The sequence below is a fragment of the Euprymna scolopes genome, chromosome 46 (genome assembly GCF_053919585.1).
Source record: "Euprymna scolopes isolate OS-2025 chromosome 46, ASM5391958v1, whole genome shotgun sequence".
Lineage (NCBI taxonomy): Eukaryota > Metazoa > Mollusca > Cephalopoda > Sepiida > Sepiolidae > Euprymna > Euprymna scolopes.
In genome coordinates, this window is record NC_136527.1 from 184,131,667 (window position 1) to 184,156,964 (window position 25,298).

General features: G+C 28.4%; 1 protein-coding gene across 1 annotated transcript; it reads right to left on the reverse strand.

Moving 5' to 3' along the window:
- Window positions 1–6,450: 6,450 nt before the first annotated feature.
- LOC145271346 (uncharacterized) lies at window positions 6,451–24,906 on the reverse strand. The gene is made up of 2 exons (XM_080126890.1): window positions 24,742–24,906; window positions 6,451–9,791 (listed from the first exon to the last, which is right to left on the reverse strand). Exon 2 carries the CDS (start codon window positions 9,394–9,396, stop codon window positions 8,449–8,451), a length of 948 nt encoding a protein of 315 aa, XP_079983016.1. The 5' UTR covers window positions 9,397–9,791; window positions 24,742–24,906; the 3' UTR covers window positions 6,451–8,448.
- Window positions 24,907–25,298: the final 392 nt, after the last annotated feature.

The following is a 25,298-nucleotide window of genomic DNA, read 5'->3' on the forward strand; positions in this document are numbered from 1 at the left end:
GGTAAAAGCTGAAACCAGAAATCAGAATAATCAAAATAAATATATAAAAATGTGGTTAAAGCTGAAACCAGTAATCAGAATAATCAAAATAAATATATAAAAATGTGGTTAAAGCTGAAACCAGAAATCAGAATAATCAAAATAAATATATAAAAATGTGGTTAAAGCTGAAACCAGTAATCAGAATAATCAAAATAAATATATAAAAATGTGGTTAAAGCTGAAACCAGTAATCAGAATAATCAAAATAAATATATAAAAATGTGGTTAAAGCTGAAACCAGAAATCAGAATAATCAAAATACATATATAAAAATGTGGTTAAAGCTGAAACCAGTAATCAGAATAATCAAAATAAATATATAAAAATGTGGTTAAAGCTGAAACCAGTAATCAGAATAATCAAAATAAATATATAAAAATGTGGTTAAAGCTGAAACCAGAAATCAGAATAATCAAAATACATATATAAAAATGTGGTTAAAGCTGAAACCAGAAATCAGAATAATCAAAATAAATATATAAAAATGTGGTTAAAGCTGAAACCAGAAATCAGAATAATCAAAATAAATATATAAAAATGTGGTTAAAGCTGAAACCAGTAATCAGAATAATCAAAATAAATATATAAAAATGTGGTTAAAGCTGAAACTAGAAATCAGAATAATCAAAATACATATATAAAAATGTGGTTAAAGCTGAAACCAGAAATCAGAATAATCAAAATAAATATATAAAAATGTGGTTAAAGCTGAAACCAGTAATCAGAATAATCAAAATAAATATATAAAAATGTGGTTAAAGCTAAAACCAGTAATCAGAATAATCAAAATAAATATATAAAAATGTGGTTAAAGCTGAAACCAGTAATCAGAATAATCAAAATAAATATATAAAAATGTGGTTAAAGCTGAAACCAGTAATCAGAATAATCAAAATAAATATATAAAAATGTGGTTAAAGCTGAAACCAGAAATCAGAATAATCAAAATAAATATATAAAAATGTGGTTAAAGCTGAAACCAGAAATCAGAATAATCAAAATAAATATATAAAAATGTGGTTAAAGCTGAAACCAGTAATCAGAATAATCAAAATAAATATATAAAAATGTGGTTAAAGCTGAAACCAGAAATCAGAATAATCAAAATAAATATATAAAAATGTGGTTAAAGCTGAAACCAGAAATCAGAATAATCAAAATAAATATATAAAAATGTGGTTAAAGCTGAAACCAGTAATCAGAATAATCAAAATAAATATATAAAAATGTGGTTAAAGCTGAAACCAGTAATCAGAATAATCAAAATAAATATATAAAAATGTGGTTAAAGCTGAAACCAGAAATCAGAATAATCAAAATAAATATATAAAAATGTGGTTAAAGCTGAAACCAGAAATCAGAATAATCAAAATAAATATATAAAAATGTGGTTAAAGCTGAAACCAGTAATCAGAATAATCAAAATAAATATATAAAAATGTGGTTAAAGCTGAAACCAGTAATCAGAATAATCAAAATAAATATATAAAAATGTGGTTAAAGCTGAAACCAGTAATCAGAATAATCAAAATAAATATATAAAAATGTGGTTAAAGCTGAAACCAGAAATCAGAATAATCAAAATAAATATATAAAAATGTGGTTAAAGCTGAAACCAGAAATCAGAATAATCAAAATAAATATATAAAAATGTGGTTAAAGCTGAAACCAGTAATCAGAATAATCAAAATAAATATATAAAAATGTGGTTAAAGCTAAAACCAGTAATCAGAATAATCAAAATAAATATATAAAAATGTGGTTAAAGCTGAAACCAGTAATCAGAATAATCAAAATAAATATATAAAAATGTGGTTAAAGCTGAAACCAGAAATCAGAATAATCAAAATAAATATATAAAAATGTGGTTAAAGCTGAAACCAGTAATCAGAATAATCAAAATAAATATATAAAAATGTGGTTAAAGCTGAAACCAGTAATCAGAATAATCAAAATAAATATATAAAAATGTGGTTAAAGCTGAAACTAGAAATCAGAATAATCAAAATACATATATAAAAATGTGGTTAAAGCTGAAACCAGAAATCAGAATAATCAAAATAAATATATAAAAATGTGGTTAAAGCTGAAACCAGAAATCAGAATAATCAAAATAAATATATAAAAATGTGGTTAAAGCTGAAACCAGTAATCAGAATAATCAAAATAAATATATAAAAATGTGGTTAAAGCTGAAACCAGAAATCAGAATAATCAAAATAAATATATAAAAATGTGGTTAAAGCTGACACCAGTAATCAGAATAATCAAAATAAATATATAAAAATGTGGTTAAAGCTGAAACCAGTAATCAGAATAATCAAAATAAATATATAAAAATGTGGTTAAAGCTGAAACCAGAAATCAGAATAATCAAAATAAATATATAAAAATGTGGTTAAAGCTGAAACCAGAAATCAGAATAATCAAAATAAATATATAAAAATGTGGTTAAAGCTGAAACCAGTAATCAGAATAATCAAAATAAATATATAAAAATGTGGTTAAAGCTGAAACCAGAAATCAGAATAATCAAAATAAATATATAAAAATGTGGTTAAAGCTGAAACCAGTAATCAGAATAATCAAAATAAATATATAAAAATGTGGTTAAAGCTGAAACCAGAAATCAGAATAATCAAAATAAATATATAAAAATGTGGTTAAAGCTGAAACCAGTAATCAGAATAATCAAAATAAATATATAAAAATGTGGTTAAAGCTGAAACCAGAAATCAGAATAATCAAAATAAATATATAAAAATGTGGTTAAAGCTGAAACCAGTAATCAGAATAATCAAAATAAATATATAAAAATGTGGTTAAAGCTGAAACCAGTAATCAGAATAATCAAAATAAATATATAAAAATGTGGTTAAAGCTGAAACCAGTAATCAGAATAATCAAAATAAATATATAAAAATGTGGTTAAAGCTAAAACCAGTAATCAGAATAATCAAAATAAATATATAAAAATGTGGTTAAAGCTGAAACCAGTAATCAGAATAATCAAAATAAATATATAAAAATGTGGTTAAAGCTGAAACCAGAAATCAGAATAATCAAAATAAATATATAAAAATGTGGTTAAAGCTGACACCAGTAATCAGAATAATCAAAATAAATATATAAAAATGTGGTTAAAGCTGAAACCAGTAATCAGAATAATCAAAATAAATATATAAAAATGTGGTTAAAGCTGAAACCAGTAATCAGAATAATCAAAATAAATATATAAAAATGTGGTTAAAGCTGAAACCAGTAATCAGAATAATCAAAATAAATATATAAAAATGTGGTTAAAGCTGAAACCAGTAATCAGAATAATCAAAATAAATATATAAAAATGTGGTTAAAGCTGAAACCAGTAATCAGAATAATCAAAATAAATATATAAAAATGTGGTTAAAGCTGAAACCAGTAATCAGAATAATCAAAATAAATATATAAAAATGTGGTTAAAGCTGAAACCAGTAATCAGAATAATCAAAATAAATATATAAAAATGTGGTTAAAGCTGAAACCAGTAATCAGAAAAATCAAAATAAATATATAAAAATGTGGTTAAAGCTGAAACCAGTAATCAGAATAATCAAAATAAATATATAAAAATGTGGTTAAAGCTGAAACCAGAAATCAGAATAATCAAAATAAATATATAAAAATGTGGTTAAAGCTGAAACCAGTAATCAGAATAATCAAAATAAATATATAAAAATGTGGTTAAAGCTGAAACCAGTAATCAGAATAATCAAAATAAATATATAAAAATGTGGTTAAAGCTGAAACCAGAAATCAGAATAATCAAAATAAATATATAAAAATGTGGTTAAAGCTGAAACCAGTAATCAGAATAATCAAAATAAATATATAAAAATGTGGTTAAAGCTGAAACCAGTAATCAGAATAATCAAAATAAATATATAAAAATGTGGTTAAAGCTGAAACCAGTAATCAGAATAATCAAAATAAATATATAAAAATGTGGTTAAAGCTGAAACCAGTAATCAGAATAATCAAAATAAATATATAAAAATGTGGTTAAAGCTGAAACCAGTAATCAGAATAATCAAAATAAATATATAAAAATGTGGTTAAAGCTGAAACCAGTAATCAGAATAATCAAAATAAATACATAAAAATGTGGTTAAAGCTGAAACCAGTAATCAGAATAATCAAAATAAATATATAAAAATGTGGTTAAAGCTGAAACCAGTAATCAGAATAATCAAAATAAATATATAAAAATGTGGTTAAAGCTGAAACCAGTAATCAGAATAATCAAAATAAATATATAAAAATGTGGTTAAAGCTGAAACCAGTAATCAGAATAATCAAAATAAATATATAAAAATGTGGTTAAAGCTGAAACCAGTAATCAGAATAATCAAAATAAATATATGAAAATGTGGTTAAAGCTGAAACCAGTAATCAGAATAATCAAAATAAATATATAAAAATGTGGTTAAAGCTGAAACCAGTAATCAGAATAATCAAAATAAATATATAAAAATGTGGTTAAAGCTGAAACCAGTAATCAGAATAATCAAAATAAATATATAAAAATGTGGTTAAAGCTGAAACCAGTAATCAGAATAATCAAAATAAATATATAAAAATGTGGTTAAAGCTGAAACCAGAAATCAGAATAATCAAAATAAATATATAAAAATGTGGTTAAAGCTGAAACCAGTAATCAGAATAATCAAAATAAATATATAAAAATGTGGTTAAAGCTGAAACCAGTAATCAGAATAATCAAAATAAATATATAAAAATGTGGTTAAAGCTGAAACCAGTAATCAGAATAATCAAAATAAATATATAAAAATGTGGTTAAAGCTGAAACCAGTAATCAGAATAATCAAAATAAATATATAAAAATGTGGTTAAAGCTGAAACCAGTAATCAGAATAATCAAAATAAATATATAAAAATGTGGTTAAAGCTGAAACCAGTAATCAGAATAATCAAAATAAATATATAAAAATGTGGTTAAAGCTGAAACCAGTAATCAGAATAATCAAAATAAATATATAAAAATGTGGTTAAAGCTGAAACCAGTAATCAGAATAATCAAAATAAATATATAAAAATGTGGTTAAAGCTGAAACCAGTAATCAGAATAATCAAAATAAATATATAAAAATGTGGTTAAAGCTGAAACCAGTAATCAGAATAATCAAAATAAATATATAAAAATGTGGTTAAAGCTGAAACCAGTAATCAGAATAATCAAAATAAATATATAAAAATGTGGTTAAAGCTGAAACCAGTAATCAGAATAATCAAAATAAATATATAAAAATGTGGTTAAAGCTGAAACCAGTAATCAGAATAATCAAAACAAATATATAAAAATGTGGTTAAAGCTGAAACCAGTAATCAGAATAATCAAAATAAATATATAAAAATGTGGTTAAAGCTGAAACCAGTAATCAGAATAATCAAAATAAATATATAAAAATGTGGTTAAAGCTGAAACCAGTAATCAGAATAATCAAAATAAATATATAAAAATGTGGTTAAAGCTGAAACCAGTAATCAGAATAATCAAAATAAATATATAAAAATGTGGTTAAAGCTGAAACCAGTAATCAGAATAATCAAAATAAATATATAAAAATGTGGTTAAAGCTGAAACCAGTAATCAGAATAATCAAAATAAATATATAAAAATGTGGTTAAAGCTGAAACCAGTAATCAGAATAATCAAAATAAATATATAAAAATGTGGTTAAAGCTGAAACCAGTAATCAGAATAATCAAAATAAATATATAAAAATGTGGTTAAAGCTGAAACCAGTAATCAGAATAATCAAAATAAATATATAAAAATGTGGTTAAAGCTGAAACCAGTAATCAGAATAATCAAAATAAATATATAAAAATGTGGTTAAATACGTTTGTATTAAGAAAATCCGGAGGATTTGAATTTCACTGACCCATAGATCGGGCATTTTCAAAAGTGCACAAAAAACAAGAACACCACCCGACCGATGTATAGAAAAAATTACTTCCTTAAGAAAAGATTTTCTTAGGAATTTAAAAATAAATGTTTTAATAATTTGTTTGTTTTATTTCCGAAATATATCGTTTTTAGTTAATTGAAAAATATCTTTAAAAAAAACAATGCAAAAAAGATTTATTTGTGAAATAATTTTTTTATTAATCGAAAAAAATATCTAAAAAAAATCATTGAAAAAAAAAGTTTTTTTGTGAAATATTTTTTTTATTCATTGAAAAAATATCTTTAAAAGTCAAAAAAAGAAATGGATTCATTTGTAAAAGAATTTAGTTTTACTTCATTGAAAAAAATATTTTTTAAAAGTCATTGAAAAAAGAATTTATTTGTAAAACATTTTCTTTTAGTTCATTGAAAAAATATCTTTAAAAAATGGTAGCGTTTTAATAGTTGATAAGTGTTCGTATATTTGGTGGTATAACCGAATGTCAGAATTGTAGAATGAATATTTCTCATCCAATCAGTGGCGACGGATATTTAACAGGGAGAAATCATTATTTTGTCGGATTAAAGAGGTAAGATTATGTGTACGTGTAAGTGAGGGTGAAATTTTATCTACTTCCTTTTTAAATTAGAACGATGATGATCATGGCGCTCCTCGGACTAAATGTAATTTTTTAATATAACGAAATAATGTGTATGTAATTGCAATCGTTAGTTACATTGTGAAGGGGTCCTGTCAAAGGTAACGTAATGGCTAAGGACGTAAACATAAGCTTTTATGTGCCATCTTTTGTTGTCCAGAGGTTGAAATTGTGTCTCTTATATACAAGAACATAATGAGCCTGCACGTTATGTTCTCCAGCAGTCACAGCACTGTAAGAGGCGATAAATTGTTTTATCTGAAACAATATTTCTGCAACAAATCGGTCTATTCTAGAGCTTCCGTTTTCAATATGTTGTCTTGTTTTGTGCTAGGGTGGCCGTTGTTATTGCAATTGAGGGAGTCATAATTTAAAGTTATGAAGCTTAAGATATCTGGTTAATCTCCAGACAGAGGGTGTTGTATGTTACAATGTTGAATAGCAGCAGTAACTCTTTATTTCGGTCGTTGTAATTCTCGTAGTTTGACATTTGACAACTGAGCTCTTCTCTACATTTCCATACTCTGCACTTATCGACCATCTGCTTCCGCATTTCTAAGGTTATTGTCCAGTACGTTTGCCATTGATAGTAACGAGAAAGAACCAGTGAGTGACGGTGTGATAATAACGAGAAAGATAAAGTGAGTCTTTGCCATTGATGGAAACGAGTGACGGTTTCAGAGTTTTACATCATTAACTGTTGATGATAAGGAACGTATAGGGGAGATATCTGGTTAAGCTCCAGATTGAAGGTGTTGTATGTTACAACTGAATAGCAGCAGTAACTCTTTATTTCTTTCCTTGTAATTTTTGTAGTTTGACATTTGACAACTGGGTTCTTTCTTATATTTTCATACTCTAGACTGGTTCCGCAATTTCTAAGGTTATTGTCCAGTTTTTTTGCAGTTTGCCATTGATAATAACGAGAAAGAACCAGTGAGTAGCGGTTTGATAGTTTTACATTATCAGCTGGTGATAGACGTATAGGGGAGTCAATTCACAAATAATATCATGGTTGTAAGTGATGAGATGCCATGGTTAAAACTGTTCGAATGAAACAACCAATGAATGGTGGTGTAGTTTAAGATGTGTTTCTGATGCATTGTTGAATGAAGCCAATTGTGATTCTCTTTTTTAATTATGAGAGCTGGTATTTGTGTTTTAATTAAAAACAAAGAGACTTTCGTCGCCGACAGTTTATTTTTGGGTCGAACCAGTGAATTATTTTTCTTTGCAGTGACATCGCTTTCTTTTCTTTAATTTCTCAGCCAGGATTTTATTTTATTTGCTACAAATTTGGAGTATTGATAGCAAAAAACTTGCTTTTGATAAAAAATCCATGGGTTTTATGAGTTTTAATTCTCTATTCTTTGTTGCTACAAATGATGGAAACACATGGAGCTGCATAGATTTTATCAAGACTTTATATCTGAAACGCATTTCTATCTTTTATCTTGGGTGCAGTATTTGTTTGTTTTTTTGTGTTCATTTTATATGATTATCTTATGTTTTTGATTAATATTTTTATATATGATTATCTTATGATGTTTTTTTATTAATAGCTCATTTTATAATGAGAAGTATCTACATTGTAGGCTCCCACAATAACCTATAAGGAGAGCCTGAAGACATCCAAGAACGATGTTAAGTTAGCATTTAAGTTATTTCTAGTAAGCATTTATTTGTTTTTGATTAATAGCTGATCTTACAAGATTATCAAGTGCGAGTTCTGAAATGTGTAGCTAGATTTTGTTTACGAGAACTTTAATATTAACATTGTTCACATGAATCTAACTTTCACATTTTATGGTGTCTCATATGTTTTGTTAGACCTCGTTTAGTAAAACATGAATATACACATTTTTTACAAGAATATGGGTTTCCCCTAATGTGTAATTTCATGTGCCTCGTAAGTTGTTGTTTCTGTGCACATGAATAACCACATAGTCCACAAGAATATGGTTTTTCTCCAGTGTGAGTTATCATATGTTTATCTAGATTTGATTTATCTGAAAATGAATAATCACATATTTCACAAGAATATGGTTTTTCTCCAGTGTGAGTTCTTACATGTTTCACTAGCTTTGATTTAGTTGAAAATGAACATTGACATTGTCCACAAGAATATGGTCTTTCTCCAGTGTGAGTTCTTACGTGTATCTCTAGTTTTGATGGAGTTAAACATGAATATGTACATTGTTTACAAGAATATGGCTTTTCTCCAGTGTAAGTTCTAATATGCTTCGCTAGATTTGGTTTCTCAGGACGAGAATATTCCAATTGTTCCCAGGAATATGGCTTTTCTCCAGTGTGTGTACTCATATGCTTCGCTGGATTTGGTTTCTCAGAATGTGAATATTCCCAGTGTTCCCAAGGAGATGGCTTTTCCTCAGTGTGAGTACTCATATGGATCGGTAGATTTGGTTTCTTAGAACAGGCATATCCCCCTTGTTCCCAAGAATACGACTTTTCCTCAGTGTGAGTACTCATATGCATCGGTGGATTTCGATTATCAGAACGTGGATATTGACATTGTTCCCGAGAATATGGTTTTTTATCAGTCTGAGTACTCATATGCATCGCTAGATTTGGTTTCTCAGAACAGGAATATCCCCATTGGTCCCAGGAATACGACTTTTCCTCAGTGTCAGTACTCATATGCATCGGTAGATTTGGTTTCTCAGAACAGACATATTCCCCTTGTTCCCAAGAATACGACTTTTCCTTAGTGTCAGTCATATGCATCGGTAGATTTTGTTTATTAGAACGTTTATATTGACACTGTTCCCAAGAATATAGCTTTTCTCCAGTGTTAGTACTTATGTATCGCTAGATTACGTTCCTTAAATTTGGTTTCTCCAGAATGAGTTCTTATTGGCTTCTCTAGATTTGATAATCGAGAACAAACAAGTTAACAACAATCCTTATGTTTTACTGAATTTGATTCATCAGAATAAAACATTTCACACGAATCCTCAGCTTTGTCATATGTCGCATTAGATTTTATTTCTGAGAAACAATCGATGCACACATTGTACAAAAATAAGAGTTTTCTAATATGTTGCACTAGATGTATTTTTTAAGAAGAGAAAAATTCACATACTAGTTCAGATTCAACAAAAGCCTTCAAGCAGGAACATCTGCAAAGAAAACATTAATTTATTTCATTTATTGCCAATATCATTTAAAGTGATTTTTGTAATAAAATATTTTTATTTTTTATCGTTATGGAATTTGTTTGACTCTTTATGAAAATTATTTAGAGATTTCACATTCATGCTGACACAATCATAACTATGATGAATATCTTTTATATTGATACAATCAAAACTATGATGAATATCTTTTATATTGATACAATCATAACTATGATTAATATCTTTTATCTTGATACAATCATAACTATGTTGAATATCTTTTATATTGATACAATCATAACTATGTTGAATATCTTTTATATTGATACAATCATAACTACGATGAATATCTTTTATATTGATACAATCATAACTATGATGAATATCTTTTATATTGATACAATCATAACTATGATGAATATCTTTTATATTGATACAATCATAACTACGATGAATATCTTTTATATTGATACAATCATAACTACGATGAATATCTTTTATATTGATACAATCATAACTATGATGAATATCTTTTATATTGATACAATCATAACTACGATGAATATCTTTTATATTGATACAATCATAACTACGATGAATATCTTTTATATGGATACGATCATAACTACGATGAATATCTTTTATATTGATACAATCATAACTATGATGAATATCTTTTATATTGATACAATCATAACTATGATTAATATCTTTTATATTGATACAATCATAACTACGATTAATATCTTTTATATTGATACAATCATGATCTTTAAGAAGAATCACTTAAATTGTTATAATCATAAAATTTCTGATTGTTTTTTTTTTTTTGCTTTTCATCATATCTAAGAGCTGTTTGTTTATTCTGTCCCATAAACTAAACTGAACAGCTTATCTTCTCAGCAATGGCCAGGAGGTTGATTTTATAGTGATACAATCATAAGTACGATGAATATTTCAGACTTTCTTTGTGAAAATTTGAAATATTTTTATACTCTAATAATATTCATCAGCTATAAACGAATAGCTCCACTCTGCTGCTTTGTTGATTCTTTACTAAAGGCAAGGTAAAAAGAGTCAGAGTAAATCCTGACAAAACATCCGGTTTGGAGTTTCTTCATTGTTGGACTTTATAGCCACAATACAATCGTTGATTACGACATGTTCAAAGGTAAATTATAATGTAAAAACAATAAACATGCTATGACACACACACACACACACACATTATATATATATATATATATATATATATTATATATATATATATTCAAACTAGCTGCTTAATGACAATCCCATATAAAGTTATCTCATATATAAAACAATCCCATATAAAGTTATCTCATATATAAAACTGCTTCACTGAAGTCTAAATCGGGTGAACCCATACTAGACAAAGTTAAACAGCTAGACAGCTGGGTTGAACACTACTCCGAGCTTTACTCCAGGGAAAACATGGTACATCAGTCCGCCCTGGATGCCATTGATCGTCTACCACTGATACATGAGCTCGATGAGGAGCCTTCCATAGAAGAACTAACCTGGGCAATAGACAGACTGCCATCAGGAAAAGCCTCAGGAAAGGACTATATTCAAGCTGAGGTCTTAACAAGTGGAAAGGCTAGCCTGCTTCAGCCCCTCCATAGTCTTCTGATACAGTGTTGGAGAAAAGGCTCAGTGCCTCAGGGCATGAGAGACGCAAATATCATCACTCTCTACAAACACAAAGGGGACCGCGGTGACTGCAACAACTACCGCGGTATCTCACTGTTGAGTTTCGTTGGCAAGCTATTCGCACGTATAGTATTACTGCGACTAAACGTTCTTGCCGACCGAATCTACCCAGAATCTCAATGCGGTTTTCGTTCAGAGAGATCAACAATCGATATGGTCTTCTCCCTACGCCAACTGCAAGAGAAGTGCAGAGAGCAAAACCAGCCTCTGTATGTTGCCTTCATAGACCTGACCAAGGCATTCGATCTCGTGAGCAGAGATGGACTATTCAAAATTCTCCCACTGATCGGATGCCCACCAAAACTCCTCAGCATCATAAGATCCTTTCATGATGGCATGAGGAGCACTGTGCAATTTAACGGTGGCATGTCTGCTGAGTTCGGGGTGAGGAGTGGTGTCAAACAGGGTTGTGGGTTGGCCCCAACACTCTTCGGCATCTTCTCCCTACTCCTGAAGCATGCTTTCAAGAACACAACGGATGGTATCTGCTTGCACTCCAGGTCAGATGGTAGTCTCTTCAACATCGCCAGACTCCACTCCAGGACAAAGACCAGGACAGTTCGGATAAGAGACATGCTGTTTGCCGATGATGCAGCTATAGCATCGCATCAGGAAGATAGTCTTCAAAGACTGATGGACAGGTTTGCTAATGCTTGCAGCCTGTTCGGTCTCACCATCAGTCAGAAGAAAACTCAAGTCATGGGACAAGCAACCGCCTCCCCACCCAGCATCACAATCCAAGACACACCACTAGAGGTCGTACGCCAGTTTCAATATCTAGGCTCCACTACTTCAGACACCCTCTCATTGGACGTGGAGCTAAACAAAAGGATTGGAAAGGCATCTACAACCCTCTCTAAACTAACTAAAAGAGTCTGGGAAAACAGGCACCTGACCACCGCCACCAAGATGACCGTCTACAGAGCGTGCATCCTCAGTGTTCTACTGTATGGGAGTGAATCCTGGACTACATACTCAACACAAGAGAGGAAACTCCAGGTCTTCCATATGAGGTGTATACGTAGGATACTTGGTATCACATGGCAGGACAGAGTGAGTAATACTGATGTTCTGCAGAGAGCGGGCATCCCATCAATTTACTCCCTACTGCGTGAGCGACGTCTTCGCTGGCTGGGCCATGTGCGCAGGATGGATGATGGGCGCATCCCTAAAGACCTTCTCTATGGCGAGTTTGCCTCAGGCTCAAGAAAGAGGGGGCGACCCCACCTTCGCTACAGGGATGTCTGCAAGCGTGACATGAAGGCTCTCTCGGTGGACAGGAATACATGGGAAGCCTCTGCAGCTGACAGAACTGCCTGGAGGAAAATGATACGCCAGGGGATTATCATCAGCGAGAGGACCTTCCATGTTGAAAATGCTGCAAAGAGAGCTAGGAGAAGAGCGAGTGTACAGGCGGAACAGCCGGACGAAGCGGCAAATTGCATAACAACCTTCGTATGTCAAGGCTGTGGCAGACTATGCAAATCAAGAATTGGTCTCTACAGTCACACAAAAGGATGCAAACAGGCAACATCTTAATACGGCGCTGATCCATAGTCGTTTCGACTGACGGATGCCACACATATATGGGAGATAACTTTATATGGGATTGTAATTAAGAAAATAAAGTTTGAATTAATTTTTTAATTAGGCGAAGACCAGTACTACAAAATAAAGCAAAATTAAGATAGAAACGTAGGGGGGGTCGATAAATTGGAAAATATTGAAGATAAAAGTCATCTAATATATATATATATATATATATATATATATATATATATATATATATATATATATATATATATATATATATCATTCATTGTATAAAAACAAGATTAAACATAATTATGAAGCACATTATATATATGTATTTGGGGGTAAAAATTTACGTATGGTCAGCTATCTGTTTGAGTCAATAAGACTTCCATAGAACACCCTCACCCCATCGACGCCACAAAGAAAAAGGAATTATATATATATATATATATATATATATATATATATATGTGTGTGTGTGTGTGTGTGTGTGTGTGTGTGTGTGTGTGTGTGGGTACACACACCCAATATAATAAGTTTAAAATAAAATGAGATTGTCATTAAAAGTTAATGTTAGAATTATCAATTTAAATTTAGGCTAAGACCAGTAATACAGAATTTAAAAAAAGAAAAATTCAGATAGAAACGATAGATTGGTAAAAACTGACTATAAAAAGTTATCTCCCTTTCATAGCTAATGTACAAGAAAGATTAAAATTGAAAAAAAAAATTAAAAATAAAAAGAATTTTCATTAAATGATTAACATAACCAGCAGAGGATGAAGAATATTTTATGTTCCCAGTCGTTAACTTTCGTATTTATCATTATGCAGCCAGTTCTCTATTGATAATCATTCAATAAAAAATGTTGTTTTAATTCGAAAAATGTTTCATTTAAATTATTAATTTGTTGTTGACCCTCCAATGTTGTTTTAATTCGAAAAATGATTTATTTAAATTATTAATTTGTTGTTGACCCTCCAATGTTGTTTTAATTCGAAAAATGTTTCATTTAAATTATTAATTTGTTGTTGACCCTCCAATGTTGTTTTATTCGAAAAATGTTTCATTTAAATTATTAATTTGTTGTTGACTCTTCAACGTTATTTTAATTCGAAAAAGGTTTCATTTAAATTATTAATTTGTTGTTGACCCTCCAATGTTGTTTTAATTCGAAAAATGTTTCATTTAAATCATTAATTTGTTGTTGACCCTCCAATGTTGTTTTAATTCGAAAAATGTTTCATTTAAATTATTAATTTGTTGTTGACTCTTCAACGTTATTTTAATTCGAAAAATGTTTCATTTAAATTATTAATTTGTTGTTGACCCTCCAATGTTGTTTTAATTCGAAAAATGTTTCATTTAAATTATTAATTTGTTGTTGACTCTTCAACGTTATTTTAATTCGAAAAAGGTTTCATTTAAATTATTAATTTGTTGTTGACCCTCCAATGTTGTTTTAATTCGAAAAATGTTTCATTTAAATTATTCATCTCTTCTGAAAAAATTACTTGAATATTACTGCATTATTAAACAAAACAACTTTAATCGTGATAACAAGTGCAAAATTGCCGCCATCTTGTTTAAATCAAAACGCAAAATTATCCCCCTTTTGAGCCCTCCTGTATTACGACCGTTTTTTTTTTTCCAAATCTATGTTCTATTTTCTTTAATAATTTTTACCCTTATCGATTTTCGTAATTTTGGGATATAATCAGTGGCGGCTCGTGCCTGGGGCTGTGGAACTGCAGCAAAATCTGAAGTACAAATTTATATAAGAAAATAAGACAGTCTTGCAGTGAAAGTGGAAATTAAGTTCGACAACTCTAGAACGGTCCCATCAGTATTTACACTGATAAATCATGTTATTTTGTTAAGAAAATTAGGATGAAGTAAAGAATAGATACCCCGTAGCAGACGACGCCGCCTGGCGGTGCCAGGCGCACAATTCAACTAACACCGGTGATTCGACCTTGACATTGGCACAAGCACATGGCGTCAGTTGTTTTTAAACACGTCAAATAGCAAACCTGCTCGAATATTCACCAGCATTTTTTTTTAAATATATTTACAAAACCTTTGAAGATTTAAAAGAAAAAGTATATATTTACAAAACATTTTTTTAAAATAACTAACAAAACGAACGTATTTAAATAAAAGATATTAATAAAATATTATAAAATACCTATAAAGTCTATTTTTAGGTCTGTAAAAGTTTGTTGAAAGTTCAAATAAAGTTTATAATTTAATTGAAAAAAAAAACACCTCGTCTTTTTTTTTTTAAATCTTGCTCGCGAATATTCGTAAAAATGTAATATTTAAAAATATTATTTTGAAAATATATTAATTGTCGCTGAAGTTAATGTTTTAAAGAATAAATATTGAATTGTCTTAAAAACACACACAGAACCCCCCAAAACACGGCATATAAAAATCAATCTTAATCGCAAAAATCCGAAACAGAAAGAGACACCCGTTTATTTAAATACCTTTTATTTAAATACGTTCGTTTTGTTACTTATTTAAAAAAAATGTTTTGTAAATATATATTTTTTCTTTTAAATCTTCAAAGGTTTTGTAAATATATTTTTTAAAAAATGCTGGTGTATATTCGAGCAGGTTTGCTATTTGACGTGTTTAAAAACAACTGATGCCATGTGCTTGTGCCAATGTCAAGGTCGAATCACCGGTGTTAGTTGAATTGTGCGCCTGGCACCGCCAGGCGGCGTCGTCTGCTACGGGGTATCTATTCTTTACTTCATCCGAAAATTATTTCGAACAAATTGGAAGAAACCAGATGTATCAAAATTTTTGTCGGAATTTTTGACACCCCTGACACGAAATTGCAAATAAAATATTTAAAAAAAAAACTCGTAATTTCTCTTTTAAAGGTGGGTTGTTTATTTTCTTTATGGATTATATTTCCAAAATAAACTACTAAAATTGTATAAAAAGTAATAGAAAAATATTTAAAAAAATAGTAATGAAATTAATTGAATGTTACGAGTTCAGTATTTTTCAATTTTTAAACTTTAAAAATCTATCAAAATGTTTCTATTGATTCTATTACGAAAAACGATGCCGTTAAATAGAAATGAAAATACGTTTCGAATACAATTAACGAGAATTGAGATTTGCTAAATAAAAAAAAAAACGAAGAGTTCGAATCGTAACAAGGGAGTTATTTTCTGAAAGTTTTCAAAATCTTAGCACAACTTCATTTTCGCTAATTATCTTCGAAATTTGTTTTCATTAATAATTAATGTTTTTACATTGTCTTTCGGGATTTTTAAAAAATATATATTTGGTGCAAGTCTATAAATGGTCCGGTCCATAAGTAATCTTTTTTTTACAATAAAAATCTGAAAAAACATTTTTATAATGTACGTACTTGGTCGTACTTGTCACTGCATGAAGATGTCCTTCCAAAAATCACGTAAATCGATCAAGTAGTTTTTTTTTATTTATTTAAGAAAATCAAATGTTATGAAACATTTTATCGAAGAAAAACTTCACGCCATTTTGTTTTTGAATGATAAACTGCTAGCGACACCTATTGGGAATGTTTGGAATATAAGATCAGCAAGGGGCAGACAATCGACTTTCCAGAAAAAACTTGGACAGTTAAGACATTTATAAGTTTTTGAGGATGTTGAAAACGAAAATAACGTTTAAAATTCCAGCAAACGAGTAGTTTCCATGATATGAAGAAATGTTAGTTTAAAGAAAGTGGGGGATCACTTTTCTATAATAATTTAACGTATAATGATCACCCACTTTATGGCCACCATTAGTGTAAAACTTTAATTTACGCCGCTGAGATACACATTTGCCGATTTTTTGTTGGAGGAGCGTCAACGTGTCGGTGCTCAATTTACGTAAAATTCTTCATATCTTGGAAACTACTCGTTTGCTGGAATTTTAAATATATTTATTATTGCGACGTGAAAAGAAAATAGAAACGATTGGTTTCACTGAAAATTCAATATTTCGATGTCCAAATGTATATATGTGGCGAACATATTAAAGCGATAACTCCCACCCTCTGTAATTTTTTTTTTTGCGTTTTTTTTTTTAAATTTTTTTCATCGGATTATTAATGAAATGTTACTAATAAACCAGATTATCAATAAATAAATAAATAAATGAAATAAAAAATACAAAAACATTTCATTATTTAACTTTTAAAAAAAATCGATAATCTATTTTCGGAAGCATCGACTTTTTTCGGCTTATTTTCGCAAATATTGACTTTCTAAAAAAGCTGTTTGGCTTTCAAAAAAAATGCCAATAAAGAGCTACATTACCCCCCCCCCAAAAAAAAAGTCGATGTTTCCAAAATGAGTCAGTCTTGCACTTACGCCCGGCAAAGTCGAAAGTAAGTTCGACAATTCTAGAAGGGTCGTATCAGTATTTTACACCGTCACTTGATTAAATAAATTAAACGGACAAAATACACATTTTTATATATTTATAACCATTTATTAAAGAGAAAAAAGAAAACATTTTAGAAAGTGTATTATTGTCTTAACAGAAGAAAATATTAAAATAAAGTAAACGAACAAAATATACATTTTTAAATATTTATAATTATTTATTTAAGACAAAAATGAAACAATTTTTTGAAAGTGTATTATTGCAATAACAGAATAAATAAATAAAATAAAATCTGAAGTAATGAACCACGTAACAAAATATAAAATTATATAAGAAAATAAGACAGTCTTGCAGTTAAGCAAAGTCGAAAGTTCGACAACTCTAGAACGGTCACATCAGTATTTACACCATCAAATCATGTGTTATTTTGTTAAGAAAATTATATCGAACAAATTGGAAGAAACCAGGTGTATCAGAATTTTTGAGGAATTTTTGACACCCCTAACACGAAACTGCGAATCAAATATAAAAAAAACTCGTAATTTCTCTGTTAAAAGTGGGTTGTTTATTTTCTTTATGGATTATACTTCCAAAATAAACTATTAAACTTGTATAAACAATAGAAATATTTTTTTATTTTATAAAAAACAGTAATGGAATTAATTGAATGTTACGAGTTCAGTATTTTTCAATTTTTAAACTTTAAAAATCTATCAAAATTTTTCTATTGATTCTATTTTTACGATATTTTCAGGGTCAATGTGAAATTTTATGTTCTTTCCAATAAACCGAATATAATATTTTAGACAAACGTTTTTTTTTTAATTCACGCCCCCACCCCCCATCATTTTGAAATGTCTATCAAAAAAAAAAAAAAAATTAATTTACACACCAAAGTTTTATATATCACAAATTGAAGATTAAAAAATCAATAAATATATTCAAATTTTAAACAAAAAAAGAAGTGTTCAGAAATTTACCTATAAAGTCCGAAGTTTAAAACACTTTCTTTTAAACGTTGTTTTTTTTTTGTTATTTGTTTTAAATGAAACCTTGGTCCTTGCTCCTTTAATTGAAAAAAAAAAATAGGGTATGAATTATATATTTCGAGTAGTTATAAGCTTGGAAGGACGGGCGCGGGATCGAATTAATTCACACCCTCCCCATTTTGAAGTGTCTATTAAAAAGTAAATAATTAATTTACTCACTACAGTTTTATATATCGCAAATTGAAGATAAAAGATCAATAAATAATATATTCAAATTTAAAACAAAATGTGTTTTTAGAAATTTACCTATAAAGTCCGAAGTTTAAAACCCTTTATTTTTTGTTTAATCACGTTATTTTTTGTTGTTGTTTTTTTTAATGCCACCTTGGTCCTTGCTCCTTTTATTGAAAAAAAAAATAGGGTTTGAATTACATATTTCGAGTAGTTATAAGCTTTGAAAGACATTGGGTCGAATTATTCAATATTTTTCACGCAGTTTCTGACACCTACGTAAACGAACAAAATACACATTTTTATATATTTATAACTATTTATTTAACAGAAAAAAGAAACAATTTTAGAAAGTGTATTATTGTCTTAACAGAACAAAATATAATAAAAAAAACTGAAACTTTGTCGTGTGTAAAGCGTAAAACTTGAAATAAAATATTTAAAAAAAATTTAAAATATCTAAATATTTTTAAAAAATATTTTAAAACATTAATAATTCATAATATCGTGATAAAACTTTAATAATTTGTAATATCCGTATTTGAGAGTTTTATCCTCAAATAATTTTTTTAAAAAAATTAATTTTTTTAAAAACCGTGAAACTTTGCTGTGCGTAATAAAAGGAAATAACAATAAAATATTTAAATAATTTTTTAAATATTTTTTTTTTATTAAATATTTTTTTTAATTTTATGTTTTAAAACTTTAATAATTCATAATATCGTGATTTGACGGTGTAAATACAGATGTGATACTTCTAAAGTTGTCGGGCTCACTTATTAAAAACGGAACACGCCTTAAAAATGTTAATTATTTCTTTTTAAAACATTAATTTGGATAATCTGGTACATTAGTGACCATTCGATAATAATCTGTTGAAAAACATTAAGCAGACGAAAATAAAAAATACAGAGGGCGTACAACTTTCATATATTGCAGATGAAAAAAAAAACTATTCCGTTGGAACTTCTGCAGTTTACGAACCGTGTTATTTTTTCAGATAGGAGTTTTAGATTAAATGAAAATTTATATTATTTCTTGTTAGATGAAAGTACAAGTGTTGTTTCTGGGTGTTTTTTTTTTAAAATAACCTTATTCAATTTAAACAAATGGTTTCGTAGTATTTTTCTTTAACGATACAATTATTATTAAATCTATGTTTTCTCAAAGCATTTTTCGGGATAAAAAAAATTATATACATCTTTTTTTTAACTCCTAATGGTAATACCGCATACCGGTGCCCGGAAAACTCGTCCCGGGAAATCTCGTCTCGGGAAAACTCGTCTCCGGAAAACTCGTCCCCTTTCGCTAGGTAGGAAAGCTGTTTTCCTAAATTCCCGCATACCATTTAATATATTTCTGAATTTGTTTTTCATACGACGCCGCCATTAATTTCTGTAAAAATTTCTTCAGCATATACAGAATACCGACCGTACTATTTTTAGTTAGGATTTTTAAATTATATTCAATTTTTACCGTATATTGTCAGAAAAAAAATGAAAATAAAATAACTTTTCTGTTGGAACTTCTACAGTTTACGAACCGTGTGTGTTTTTGTTTTTGTTTTAGATAGGAGTTTCAGGTTATATTCAAATTTATAGTATTTATTGCTAGTTTAAATTCGAAATGGGCCCACTTCCTCTTCTGATTGGGTTTCTTAAAAACACTATTATTTCGATTTACAATTGAACAAATTGTTTCGTAATGTTTTTAATTTATATGATATATATATATAATACTTGTTTATTGTTATATAAACATGTTTACATCCCGGGATGTAAACATGTTTATATAACAGTAAACAAGTATTATTAGCTCTTTTTATTGAGCACTATCTAACAACCTCGTTGAATTCATTAGTCTATTACTTTTGAATAACAAAAACCCGAGTATATAATATATATATATATATATATATATATATATATATATATATAATCATTTTTTAAAATGTTTTCATAAAAAGCATTTTTCAGAATTAAAAAAAAATCATAAATATATTTTTTATTATACCTCATAGTAAGTAATGCCGTATTTCATAATATATTCATGAACGAATTATTTTTTCGTACGACGGCGTCATTAATTTCAGAAAAAAAAAATGTCGTTAGTGGCGTTATCTCTCAAACAAGATGGTAGAATGGCGAAACTTCGATAATACGTCCGATATTTGATTTTCTTAAATAAAAAAAAAACCTACTTGATCGATTTACGTAATTTTTGGAATATGACATTTTCATGCAGTGACAAGTACGTACATAATAAAGATTTTTTTCAGATTCTTATAGTAACAACTATTACTTGTGGCCCATTTATAGACTTGCACCATAAATACTATAAATTTGATTTATTTTTTAATGTAAATAAGGTAAATGATACCTTTCACCGCAATAGAACACCGACCACTCTAATTTTTTAGGGGTATTCGAGGTCGCTGACAACGAATCTGATAATCAACCCCCCGCAAATTTACCGTTTTTTTTTGTTTTTTTTGCAAACCGCCGGTGAAAACTTTATTTTTTGATAAATTAAAAAACACATGTTTTTTAACTTTCTTATTTGAAAGATTCTTACGCAGTGTGATACGACACCCCACTACGCCCGTTCGCACGCGAACGTATCATGTAAGAAAAACACTACCGAAGAACGTGAAATGGCACAAAATAGTCCCAAGGTCTAGGGGTTCATACCATGTAGACGGAAAATTTGCGGCGGGTTTGATTATCAGATTCGTTTCAGCAACCTCGATACCCCTAAAAAATAAATTAGATTGGTCGGTGTTCTGTTGTAACGTAAGATAACATTTACCGTAAATAATTTGAAATAAGGTTTGAAATAAGTTCATAGTAATTATCTTTCAGATTAGCAAAACAATATTTTCAGTAATTTTACGAAAAACCTTTAAATAAATTCATTTTCTTTTAGTGGCCAAATATTGCTAATAAGCGTGAAATACTTTGACGAATCGATACAAAAAAAAGAAAAAAATTAATAACTGCACATTTTGCTAAAAATACGATAATTTATTCCAACAATTCCTTGTTATTTAATATTAATTCAGCTGTGATCGACTATAGATGCTAAAAATAGTTGTTCTGTATTAACAGTTCTAACCTCCTCCTTTTCCAAAATTACGAACATGCCTGCACGATGTAAATTAAAATGCTATATTTTTTTTCAGTATATGCAGAATACAGACCGTACTATTTTCGTTAGGATTTTCGGCAGTCTTGCGGTTAAGTCCCGGCAAAGTTTGACAACTCTTGAACGGTCACATCAGTATTTTACACCGTCAAATCACGAATATTACGAATTATTAGTTTTAAAATAAAATTATTAAATTTTTAAAAAATATGTAATTAATAAAAAAATATTTTAATATTGGAAGCACTTGATTAAAATAAGTAAACGAACAAAATATACATTTTTATATATTTATAACTATTTATTTAACAGAAAAATGAAACAATTTTTAGAAAGTGTATTATTTTCTTAACAGAAAAACGAACAAAATAAAATCTGAAGTAATGAACCATGTAACAATATAAATTTATACAAAATAAAACAACTTTGAAAATTAAACATTTCTTAAAGTGTTGTTATCTTATGTTTAATAATTCGTCGAAATTATATTAATTATATTTTTTATATTAATTACATATTTTTTTAATTTTAAAACTAATAATTCGTGATTTGACGGTGTAAAATACTGATGTGACCCTTCTAGAGTTGTCGAACTTTGCCGGGACTTAACTGCAAGACTGCTGGATTTTTAAGTTAAATTCAATTATCACATTATATTGTTAAGCAAAAAAATAACACAAATTAAACTTTTCTGTTGGAACTTCTGCAGTTTACGAACCGTTTCCTTCTTTTTTTTTTTTTATAGGAGTTTCAGGTTAAATTCAAATTTATAGTATTTATTGTTAGTTTAAGTTCAAAATAGTTCAATGGAGTCCCCTACCTCTTCTGGTTGAGTTTCTAAATAATAACGTTATTTCAATTTACAATTGAACAAATTGTTTCGTAGTATTTTTCTCAAGTTATATAACAGTAAAATAATGTTCAAATGTTTACATAATAGCATTTTTCAGTAATGCCCTATTTTACATAAGATATTCCTGAATTCATTGTTTTTCATACGACGCCGCCATTAAATTCTTAAAAATAAAATACAGCAAAGTGAGGTCATGAAATGTTTGAGACAAAACAAAAAACGCGCGTTATTTCAAATGTTTATCTCTTTTTTATTAGTACGTTTTTTTTTCAGAACTTATTTAAAAAAGAAAAATGAAATGAGACAAAAAAATGGAATTATGGATATAAAACAAATAGCTTGCATGTTATTTATGTGTTGAAATAATAAATTGTTGCTCAGAAACTTCTCATTTAACATGGAGAGTGTGTTGTAAATATTCTGTACTTTCACCTAACAATTTAATAAAAGCGATACCGTAAAACTTGAATTTCTTGATTAAATAATTCTAAAAACGCTATGGAGTTCAGTTCATCGAATTCCCTTATAAACAATTTTTGTTGCAAAGAGAACGACAATATTAGTAAAAAATGTTCCTTCCTTTTCTTTTTAAATGCAATTTATAAGTAGATAAAGACCGTATTCTAATCTTTAAAATCCATAATCCAACGAAATGGTCAATTGCTTTTTAACACACAAACAAATCCCCCCCACCATTTATTAATATTGGAGGATTGTCAATATAACTCATCGTGTTCTTTATTTACTTTTATTAATTTCAACTTTGAAGTTTTCTGTAAAAATTCCTGCTCATTATTGACAGTCTAAGTGTGTCAACTATCTATCTTGCTAGAACCTCGACGATGACGTCGTTTTTCAGCTGAAAGGCCATCTCTTACGATGGTCGTTCTTTTTTACCTACCTGGATAGTTTTTTTTTTGTTTGTAGGTGTGGTTGAGCATGTTTTAAAGCGTCTATTTAATTAAAAACACGGCGAGTTGGTAAGTTAGAACGACAAGTAGCCTACATTCAAACATTCAACTGGGAAGTCTCGATAATCACTTCAATCATGAAAACAAAAACTACAGATAGACATTTATACTTGTCGGCCATGTTTTCTTTTTAACATTGCAATTCGATATCACTTTATTTTCGAAACAAATAAAACTTTAAAATAAAAAAGTCTACTTGTTATATATTTGATTTTGTTTAAATCTTGGGTTGTTTGTTTTCTTCTCAGCTAATAAATATTTTTAGAAAGTTTCATATTTTTTAAGAATTAGAAACATTTATTCCGAATCTTTTTTACAGATTACATTGCCTTTTACTTATTATGGGATGTTCAGGTTGAATTCAATTCTTATGGTTTTTGTTGTTTATTAATTTTTATATGAAACTACAGAATATTATTTTATGTTCCCGCTTACCATGTTAAGCACGGGTTTCTAAATAATAGCGTTACTATTTCAGCACGGTCCGTATTTTGTATAAGCAGCAAAAAGTTAAATTATAATTTAATCTGAAAGGAGAAAAAGGTTTGTTAAATTAATGTTTGTTCGATTCTGGATCCATTTATAAAACAAATTAATTTTTGGTGCTAATGCAGAGAGTGATCCGCGCTATTTTTTAAATCGTATTTCCACGTTGAATTAAAGTTTTATTATATGTTTTTTTTATTCAATTGTACGGTTAAAGTTCAGAATAGGTACAAAACACCCTCCATGTTAAGAATGGCTTTTTAAATAATAACGTTATTATTTCAGCACGGATAACTCTCTGCATGAGTACGAAGTTTTTAGTTTCCAAAGAAAAGTAAAAATAAGATATTTTTTTTAGATAGTAAATTGCTTTCTATAAATTCCGGTACACAATTTTGGAGGAACCGATTTAAAATAGTGAACGTTAAAATGACTTCACAGTCGACAGTCGTTTAAAGTGAAAAACTACACATTTTACCATTTCAATTTCTTTACCGTTTAAATTTCTGTAAGCAAAACTGATCCAGTAAAGAGGAAATCGAGAAGTCCATAGAAAAAAAAAAAAAAAAAAACTGACATAAAATGCATTGCATTGTTAAAAGTAATAAAATATCGAAAAACAATCTTACCTTTCGTTGTAAACAATTGAATACGAAAACGGCAATAAAAAATTTGGATGATTTCTTTTTTGTTTATGTCAAAAATTGAAAGTTTGGTCAATTTGTAGGGATTTCTTTACAAAATTAATACAATTTCAAATGTCCAATTCATTAAGAAATCCAAGAATAAATGAATATTGAAAAGTTAAAAAAATTAAAAACACGATTGAAACGTGGATTTTAAAAATGGATGAACAAAAATTGAAAGTTTAAAATGAAAATATATGAAGATTAAAAAAGATTAAAAAAGATAAAACGTTATAATGAAACGTTTTCAGTTTTTAAATGTCCGTAAATTACGTGTTAAAAAAACGTTTTCCTATCAACGTATTGTCCATTCATAAGACTAACAAAAATTTTAAAAAAATTGAGAAAAAGAATAAAACTAAGATATCTTTGTTCTGCGTTATTTATATGTTAGCGACCACGAACAGTTTATATAAATATTTAAATGAATATATATTATGCAAATATATATATTATGTAACTATATCTGTATTTCAATTAAAGTAGTGTATATATATATA